The sequence below is a fragment of the Balaenoptera ricei genome, chromosome 15 (genome assembly GCF_028023285.1).
Source record: "Balaenoptera ricei isolate mBalRic1 chromosome 15, mBalRic1.hap2, whole genome shotgun sequence".
NCBI classification, from domain to species: Eukaryota; Metazoa; Chordata; class Mammalia; order Artiodactyla; family Balaenopteridae; genus Balaenoptera; species Balaenoptera ricei.
The window spans coordinates 88,496,537-88,506,547 of record NC_082653.1 but is presented as its reverse complement, the minus strand read 5'-3'; the positions used below and the strand labels follow the sequence as shown (position 1 = coordinate 88,506,547).

The 10,011-nt window shown below is 59.3% G+C and overlaps 1 protein-coding gene across 1 annotated transcript; it reads left to right on the top strand.

Annotated features, from left to right (window-relative positions):
• The first annotated feature begins 375 nt into the window (after positions 1-375).
• ELFN1 (extracellular leucine rich repeat and fibronectin type III domain containing 1) lies at positions 376-3,131 on the top strand. Its single transcript, XM_059896711.1, has one exon. The coding sequence runs from the start codon at positions 376-378 to the stop codon at positions 2,794-2,796; it is 2,421 nt and encodes an 806-aa protein (XP_059752694.1). The 3' UTR covers positions 2,797-3,131.
• The last annotated feature ends 6,880 nt before the right edge of the window (positions 3,132-10,011 follow it).

Here is a 10,011-nt window from a genome sequence, read left to right as displayed (position 1 = left end):
TCCGCGTCACACGGGGCAGCTGGGCGGGGCTGGGCCCAGGGCCACCCGCGGGGATGCCCGGCCGCCTCCTGACTGCCCTCTCCCCTCTTGTCTTGCAGCAGGACCGGCTGGAGCTGGAGGACGCCCGGGCCGATGGGGAAGGAGGCCCCGGTTCCGGCAGGACGCCGGCGGACGGCGAGAGGCGGCTGGCCGTGAGGGAGGCGCTCCCCCCGCCCCAGCACTCGGGCCGCCCGGCCATGCGGCTCGGCCCGGTACGCCCCTGAGAGTGCGGGCGCCCTCCCCTCCCGCCCCCCCCTCCCCCCGGGGGCTGCCGCCCAGCCCGCCACCCCGTGCCCCCGGGCAGGCTGAGCGGGCGCGCCCGCAGGGCTGGTCCCGATGGCCGGGCGCCGGTGGGGCGCGCCGTGGGCCTGGGCGTGCGTGGCGGCGGCCGCCCTGCTGCTGGCGGGCGGGCTGGTGCGCGGCGACTGCTGGCTGATCGAGGGCGACAAGGGCTTCGTGTGGCTGGCGATCTGCAGCCAGAACCAGCCGCCGTACGAGGCCATCCCGCAGCAGATCAACAGCACCATCGTGGACCTGCGGCTGAACGAGAACCGCATCCGCAGCGTGCAGTACGCAGCGCTGAGCCGCTTCGGCAACCTCACGTACCTCAACCTCACCAAGAACGAGATCGGCTACATCGAGGACGGCGCCTTCTCGGGCCAGTTCAACCTGCAGGTGCTGCAGCTGGGCTACAACCGGCTGCGCAACCTGACGGAGGGCGCGCTGCGCGGCCTGGGCAAGCTGGAGTACCTGTACCTGCAGGCCAACCTCATCGAGGTGGTGGCGCCCGGCGCCTTCTGGGAGTGCCCCAACATCGTCAACGTCGACCTGTCCATGAACCGCATCCAGCGGCTGCACAGCGCCACCTTCGCGGGCCTGGCCAAGCTGTCGGTGTGCGAGCTCTACAGCAACCCCTTCTACTGCTCCTGCGAGCTGCTGGGCTTCCTGCGCTGGCTGGCAGCCTTCACCAACGCCACGCAGACCTACGACCGCGTGCAGTGCGAGTCGCCGCCGCTCTACTCCGGCTACTCCCTCCTGGGCCAGGGCCGCCGCGGCCAGCACAGCGTCCTCAGCAAGCTGCAGTCCGTGTGCACCGACAGCGCCTACGCGGCCGAGGCCCGCCCGGCGCCCGGCCGCTCGCCGCCGCCGCCCGCGCCGCCCAGCGAGGCCCCCTGCACCGAGGGTGAGTGCTTCTCCGGCGACGGCACCACGCCGCTGGTGGCCCTGCCCACGCTGGCCCCGCAGGCCGAGGCCCGCCCACTCATCAAGGTCAAGCAGCTGACGCAGAACTCGGCCACCATCACGGTCCAGCTGCCCAGCCCGTTCAACCGCATGTACACGCTGGAGCACTTCAACAACAGCAAGTCGTCCACCGTGTCCAGGCTGACCCGGGCCCAGGAGGAGATCCGCCTGACCAACCTCTACGCGCTCACCAACTACACGTACTGCGTGGTCTCCACCAGCTCGGGGCTGCACCACAACCACACCTGCCTCACCATCTGCCTGCCCAAGCCGCCCAGCCCGCCGGGCCCCATGCCCAGCTCCTCCACGGCCACCCGCTACATCATGACCGTCCTGGGCTGCCTCCTCGGCATGGTGCTGGTGCTCGGCGCCGTCCACTACTGCCTGCGGAGGCGGAGGCGCCACGAGGAGAAGCGCAAGGCGCCGGCCTCGGCGGCCGCGGCCGGCAGCCTCAAGAAGACCATCATCGAGCTCAAGTACGGGCCCGAGATGGAGGCGCCCGGCCTGGCCCCGCTGTCCCAGGGCCCGCTGCTGGGCCCCGAGGCCGTGACCCGCATCCCGTACCTGCCGGCGGCCGCCGGCGAGGTAGAGCCGTACAAGCTGGCGGAGAGCGGCGAGACGCCGCAGGCCGGCAAGGGCAGCTACATGGAGGTGCGTTCCGCGGAGCAGGCCGAGCGCAGGGACGGGGAGCCGGGCCGGCCGGGCCCCGACAGCCAGAGCTCGGTGGCCGAGATCTCCACCATCGCCAAGGAGGTGGACAAGGTGAACCAGATCATCAACAACTGCATCGACGCCCTCAAGTCCGAGTCCACCTCCTTCCAGGGCGGCAAGTCGGGGGCCGTGGCCGCGGCCGAGCCACAGCTGGTGCTGCTGTCCGAGCCGCTGGCCGGCAAGCACAGCTTCCTGTCGCCCGCCTACAAGGACACCTTCGGCCACGGCCTGCAGCGGCATCACAGCGCGGAGGCCGCGCCCGGGGCCCCGCGCGCCAGCACCTCGTCCAGCGGCTCCGCGCGCAGCCCGCGGCCCTACCGCGCCGAGGCCGCCGGGGCCAAGTACATCGAGAAGAGCTCGCCCGCGGCCGACGCCATCCTCACTGTGACGCCCGCGGCCTCCGTGCTGCGGGCCGAGGCCGAGAAGAGCCGCCAGTACGGCGAGCACCGGCACTCGTACCCCGGCTCCCACCCCGCCGAGCCGCCCCCGCCCCATGAGGGCCCGGGCGGCCGCAAGGCGTCCATCCTGGAGCCGCTGACCCGGCCGCGGCCCCGCGACCCGGCCTACTCGCAGCTGTCCCCGCAGTACCATAACCTGAGCTACTCTTCCAGCCCCGAGTACCCCTGCAGGGCCTCCCGGAGCATCTGGGGGCGCTTCAGACTGAGCCGCCGGCGGCACAAGGACGAGGGGGAGTTCATGGCGGCCGGCCACGCCCTGCGCAAAAAGGTTCAGTTCGCCAAAGACGAGGATCTGCACGACATCCTAGACTACTGGAAGGGCGTGTCCGCACAGCACAAGTCCTGAGCCCCCGCCGGGCGCCTGGCGCCCGCGCCCCCCCGAAACTCGTGATCCCGCTGGACCAACAAGGACACAAGAGCCACCGCAGCTATCTGTAACCCAGAGGCCCACGGGACACACACACACACACACACACACACATACACACACACACTAGCAGCTGTTAAAGCCCTGGGCTTTGCAGAGGAAGTGGGGAGGGGGCGCTGACAGTATGAACGGGAGGTGAACCGCGGCCGAGCACGTGTACCTGCCCTGAGGCATTCTCACCGGTGTGAGCGGCCCGTACACGCACAGACACACACACACACACACACACACACACACACACACAAGGGACTTCGGAAAACTGTGTCTTAGGGATGGGGGGGTGGGGGGGGATTTTTTTCATTGTCTTTTCTCTTTCTATTCTTCTTTCTTTCCCTCTCTTCTCTCGTTATTTTCTTCCTTTTTTTAAAAAATATATTAAAAGTAAAGTTCTCTTAAAAAGACATAAAACACTAGACCTGGGGGGCGTGGCCGGCACGGCCACCTGGCTCCTCGCATGATCTCCGTCCGTGGTTTTCTGTGGACTGTTTAGTCCGTCTCTTCATTGCCACCTCCGGAGGCCACCAAAGAGGGGCAGAGCGAATGCAGGCGGCCGAGTGGCCTCCGGGAAGGTCCCAGAGCCCTGCGGGACTCGAGGAGGAGGGCCGTGCCTGGGGACGGCTCGGGGGTGGCCGGGGGCTCTGAGTGTGTGCTCCTGTCGTCCTGTTTGTTGTATAGAAAAATATTTCTATATTTGCAATGTTTGTTTGCTGTAAAACAAGAAAGAAAAAAAAGACTATGTGTCTACTAAAAAAAAAATTCTGCAAAGGAAAAAAATCCCAATACTTGTCTGTAGCAGGTTTTTACTGTGGGATTTAGGGAAAGATTTGGGGTTTTAGATGTCTGGTTTGGGGGTGGGGCCGGGGTCACAGGCGGGTCCCCAGGAGCTCTTCCTCAGGGAATGGGAGTGATGGCAGTGGCTCTGAGGGGCGGTGTGGAAGGGGCAGGGGAGGGAGGTGGGCACGGGGGGGCTAAGTGAGTGTGTCTGACAATGCGTGTGACCGTTGTCTGTGCACAACCCCGGGAAGTGACCGGTGTGTATGGATGGTGGGGTTTGCGTGTGAGTGGGGCGAGCCCGAGCGGGTTGGAGGGGCCCCTCCCGTGGCTGGAGCCCCCCCTACGGGGAAAGTGCCCTGAGATCCCGACGCTGCAGGCCCTCCACGGGCATCGTGCCCGTCCCCCTGCCACCCTGATGGGGCCCCGAATTCGGAGGGAGGGGTTTAAGCGCAGGTATGAGCAGCGCCAGGTTGTTCAGAATCTCCCGAGAAGCTTAGACCCCGACCCCGAGCTCACGGAGAGACCCCCTCGGTGGCTACGTCCAGAGCAGTGCTACCACAGGTGCCCTCAGGAGCCAGAGCAAGGCTTTTAGGGCGAGAAGCCATTTCTGGGCTTTGTGGCCACCTGTCAGCACAATGGGAGCCCTGCACCCACCCCAGTCCTGCGACAGGTGACCCGCCCTGACCCCTCCCCGCCACTGACCCTCCCACTGGACGCGTCAGCTCTTACATCCGAGCTCTCTACCTCACAGGGGTAGGGGCTCTCCCCTCCTTCCTAAGCCGCCCCCCCCCCCGGCCCCCCATCCAGAGCAAACCCACGCGCAGTCTAAGTTTCCGACAAAGACCCAGTCAGACAGGAGTGGGAGCTGGGACTGAGCCCGGAAGCGATGGGGAGCCGGAGAGCGGCCAGACCAGGAGAGGATGGAAGCGGGTTTCAGGCATGGGGGCAGAGAGGGAAGAACGGGTCGGGGCTGGAAGCAGCGGGGGTCAGCAGCCCTCCTTGCATACCCCCGGTGACAGACTGCTCCCCCGTTTCCTCCACAGCGATTTCACGTTAGGCACCTTTAGAGCCTGTGCAGGACCCGGCGGCTTCCCAGCGACCACGCGGTGCCAGGACACGGCGGGTCTGTCTCTTGCAGGCTGGCCGCCGCCCTGGCCTCTGCACCCAGGTGGCCCCGTCAAGGTCCTGCATGTGGGGCCTCTGCACTGAGCCCCTCCAGAGTGGGCCACTTCTGTGGACGCTGGCCCCCACCCCAACGGGCGCCAGGCTCCCCCAGCTCCGGACAGCTCTCCTCGCCCTCAGCCATGGGGGTGACAGCGCAGGGGGACCGTTACACGTGAGGGGGCGGGAGACCACGAGGCCGTGCCCAGGGCAGCGGGGGCAGGCCCCGGGGCTGGAGGCTGGGTGGAGGCCCAGAGAGGGGCCTGCCTCGCCCAAGGTCACACAGTAAGTGGTGACCGTCCTGGCCATGGGACAAAAGGGGGGTCAGGCCTACTCAGCCTGCTGTCCCCTGTCACTGAGGAGATAACATTGGCTATTTATAGGGGACCAGAGAACGACGGCCACAGGACGGAAGTGCCAGCTGGCCAGGCATGGGAGAGGGACACGTCACCACCGAGAGCCCTGCCCCGAGCAGGGGTCCCAGGGGCGAGGACCTGGAGAGGGACACGGAGGAAGAGGGTGAGGGTGTGGGCCCTGAGCAGCCAAGAACACCGGTTCCAGAAGCTCAGACCCTCCCAGGGACACCCCAGGTTGGACAGACGTGGCCCCCACTGCTGGACACCGGGCCAGTCCCAGGACACAGACCTGTATGTCACCGTGCCCTTGCTCGAAGGTGGTCACAGTGGAGTTGGCAAGAGTAGACGCACAGGACGTACACGCTTATTGATCCCCTACTGTGTGCAGGGCTCTGTGCGAAGCCCCACTGAAGCCCAGGGAGGGGTCGACCCTGCCCCCACCCTGGAGAGGCTCACAGGCCAGAAGGGCACTGGAAGCAGAGGCAGGTGACCCAGCTCTGGGAGGCAGAGGGCCCAGGAGGCCCAGGGAAGGATGGGGACTCCTGCCTGGGAAGAGCCTGGAAGGCTTCCTAGAAGGGGTGATGTTCGGTCTGGAAAAAGGAAGCCATGGTGAGGAAAGAGGGTGGACACGACAAAGTGGAGAGAGGTCAGCAGCCTTGTGGGCTCAGAAGTGAGCTCAGAGCCCAGAATGAAGGTCTGCCAGAGCGAGTCATGCCCTGGGCTGGGACCGGGGCCCGGCTTCCCCACGGGCAGCTCTTGTAGGTCTGTGAGATGTGGCATTTGGAAGCCGAAAGCATGGGCTCAAAGCAGGCTCTGCCACTTGTGACCCCAGAAGGCCGCTGACCTCTCTGCATCTCAGTGGGGATGCTGCACCCACCCCCTGTCCTGCACTGGGTCCCCGAATGGCACGTGGGGTTGTATCTGTCACCTCTGTGGGTCCGACAATGCCGTGTAACAAACCACAACCGTACACACGTTACTGCTCACGTGACTGGGGCAGTCAGCCCATCCATGCATCTGGGGCGTGCTGGGAGGACCGAGCTCTGCTCCACACACCGGCCCAGGGGGTGGCCAAGAGAGCAAGCCCCCCACGGTCAGAGGAAGTCACATGGCTGAGCTCAAAGGCAAGATGTAGACAGGTCACTCCATCCACAGGGGCAAAGGGCGGGGACACAGGGTGGGGAGAAGAATCAGGACCATCTGAGAACAGAGGCCAAATGCGTGGCCGAGCCTCACATGTCCTCCCTCTGGAGGGGACCACAGAGCACAAAGGGCAGAAAACCCAAGACCATGGTCCTGAGGTTCCATTCATTCATGCATCAATCAACACACAGCTACAGAGCACCTCCTGTGTACATCCTGGAGACATCGACAAACCTGCCCCCCCCCCCGGAGAGCCACAGTCCCAACAGGAAAGAGGTGACGCCCCAAATACAGTAATTCGAGGGGGTTTGCCTAAAAGGACCGTTTCCTGAGAGAGGGTGTAGGGGACCCCGGGGGTCAGCAGCAGCCCAGCTGGCAGCGCATCTCGGCCCCCTGGGACGAGGGGAGGCGCTGGGAGGAGTGGTTGTGCAGAGAGCCCGCCAGGGCCCTGACAACGGGCCTCCAGTGGGGGACTGCCAGCCCGAGGCGACCCCACAGAGGGCGCTGGGGACGCGGGCCCAACCCCACTGTCCCCCCTGCCGTCTCCCGCGGGGCTCCCCCTGGGCTGAATGGCCAGAAAACCAGGAGGCAGAGAGGCCGGTGATGAAGTCCATACACGTCAGAACAAAGGGAGAGAGGGGGTGAAAAGGGGGCAGGAAAGGCATGGAGGGGCCAGTGGGGGAGGCCCGGCCTGAGGGCTGCTGGCAGACGCAGCCACTAACCTTATAATCCACCGCGCACTGACCAAGCGCCGGGGAGCAGAGGCAGGGCTGTGACATCCCTCGTGAAGCAGGAGTCTCCTGGGGAGGCCAGTGCTCAAGACCCTGACGGACAAGTAGGAGTCGGCACGTTGGGTGAGGGGGGAGCAGGCCAGGGGCTTCCTCCCGAGGGACCCGCAGGGACCAAGGCTGCCCACCCTAGCCCCCGCCCGAGGGGCAGGTAGGCGCCCCCCGGCGGTCAGAGCTGGGGCCGTGGCGGGGCTGCAGGCCCAGGGGGTCGGTTGAGTCAGGCTCGGGTGCCCGCCTTGCAAGCGTAAAGGAATTAGAGTTGGGTGGTGGGTCGTGGGGGCAATGATGGAGTTTTATAGAATAATAACTTTCCCTTATCTCAAAAACAGCACTTTTACGACATAAACTTTAGAAAACAGCTAAACATAAAGAAGAAAAGAGAGGTCACTCGATCTCACCACCCCCAGATAATCACGGTGTCTGTACTTCCAGGCCTCTCTCTATGTAAGTGCAGCAGGATGGAAATTTACATGCAATAACCAGGTGTGCAAAGAAGCATCTCTCTCCTTTCTGTAACAGCAGATCTTACTGTGGAGCCTCTATGCGATGGAGGGGTGGCGGGTACGGTGCAAAGAGATGGGAGACATGACAGCTTGTCTGTAGGATCCAGCAGGGAAGAAGGCACTGATGATGCACTGGAGAGAGGAAGTGACTAGAACATGTCCGAATAAGAAGGGGTGAGGTTCATGGGTCAGAATGGCCGTCGTTAAAAAGTCCATAAATAATACACGCTGGGGAGGGTGTGGAGAACAGGGAACCCTCCTACACTGTGGGTGGGAATGTAAATCTGCGGCCACTATGGAGAACAATATGGAGGTTCCTCAGAAAACTAAAAATAGAGCTACCGTATGATCCAGCAATCCCACTCCTGGGAATATATCCAGACGAAAGTCTAATTCAAAAAGATACATGCACCCCTATGTTCATAGCAGCACTATTCACAATAGCCAAGACACGGAAACAACCTAAATGTCTACTGACAGATGAATGAATGGATAAAGAAGATGAGGTACATAAATACAATGGAATATTCCTCAGCTATTAAAAAGAACAAAATACTGCCTTTTGCAGCAACATGGATGGACCTAGAGATTATCATACTAAGCAAATAAGTCAGAAACAGAAAGACAAATATCGTATCATTTCACTTATATGTGGAATCTAAAATATGACACAAACGAACTTATCTACAGAACAGAAACAGACTCACAGACACAGAGAACAGCCTTGTGGTTGCCAAGGGGGAAGGGAGGTGGGGGAGGGAGGGATTGGGAGTTTGGGATTAGCAGATGCAAACTATTATATATAGAATGAATAAACAAGGTCCTACTGTAGAGCAAAGGGAACTATATTCAGTATCCTGGGATAAACTACAATGGAAAAGAATATGAAAAAGAATATATATATGTATAACTGACTCACTTTGCTGTACAGCAGAAATTAACACAACAATGTAAATCAACTATACTTCAATAAAAAATTTTTTTAAGTATATTTAAAAAATGGGTGAGGTTTACTGCTTAATGGAAGGGATGGTCTTGGCTAGCACCATGGACGGTCCGTCCACTGTGAGGGAGAGAGGACAGTATATGGAACTGATGCAAGTGCTGGGGCTCATGGGGGACCTTGAGGGGTTTCCTCCTTTGACCACTGCAACCTTGGCATCTTTTCTCAATCCACTGCATTGCCTTTTGGTTCTACTTTCTGGGAGATTTTTTGGGTTTTGTCTAATTTGAAATAATTATAGAGTCACAGGAAGTCAAAAAACAAAACAAACCAGTTCATAGAGTCACCCATCCTCTTGCAATGGTGACATCTCATACACCTGTAGCACAGCATCAAAACCAGGAAACTGTTTTGTCTGTTGGTACAAGTATGTTAACTGCACTACAGATCGTACTGGGTTTCCACCAGCTTTCACATGCACTCATTTATGTACGTGTGAGGTCTTTGCAGATTTACCCCGTGCGTATAGATTTGGGTAACCACCACCACAACCAAGATACAGAGCTGACCCACCACTACAAAGACCACCCTTGCGCTGCCCTGTAAGTCACCCCACACCCAACACCATCCCTGTCCCCTGGCACCACTAATTGTTCTCCAGCCCTGTCCTTTTGAGAATATTGTATAAATGAAATCATATACTATGTAACCTTTTGATATTGGCTTTTTTCACTCAGAATAACTTCCTTGAGATCCGACCAAGTTGTTACTGTGTCAATTGCTTGTTTCTTTGCATTGCTGGGTGTATTCCATTGTAGAGATGATGCACCAGAGTTTGTTTGCCACTCACTTGTTGAAGGACATCTAGGCTGTTTCCAGTTTGGGGCTATTACAAATAAAGCTACTATGAAAATCCTCATATAGGTTTTGGTGTGAACTTAGTTTCTCATTTCTCTGGGATAAATGCTCAGGAGTACAATTGCTGGGTTGTATGATAAGTGCATGTTAAGTATTGTAAGGAACTGCTCAACTGTTTTTTTCAGAGCGACTGCACCTTTTCACATTCCCTCCAGCGATGGATGTGAGATGTAATTTCTCCACACCCTCAGTAACATTTGGTGTTATTGCTAGTTTTTATTCTGGTTGTTGTAATGGTGTGTATTGATACCTCATTATGGTTTTAATTTACATTTCCCTAATGTCTAATGTTGTTGAACATCTTTTTTGTGTGCTGACTTGCCATCAGTGTCTCTTCTTTGATATGTCCTCGTCTTTTACCTATGTTCTGAATGTTTTGTTTTTACTGTTGAGTTTTGAGAGCTCTTTACATTTTCTAGGTACAAGACCTTTATCAGATATGTGGTTGGCAAACATTTTCTCCCAGTCTGTAGCTAATGCATGGAAATCAACACAAAGAGTCAAGTAAAATGAAGAAACAGAAAAATATGTTCCAGATGAAAGAACAA

Bases quoted from the DNA above. Each gene is read 5' to 3' on its own strand.
- ELFN1 (XM_059896711.1), top strand. From the start codon at position 376: ATGGCCGGGCGCCGGTGGGGCGCGCCGTGGGCCTGGGCGTGCGTGGCG.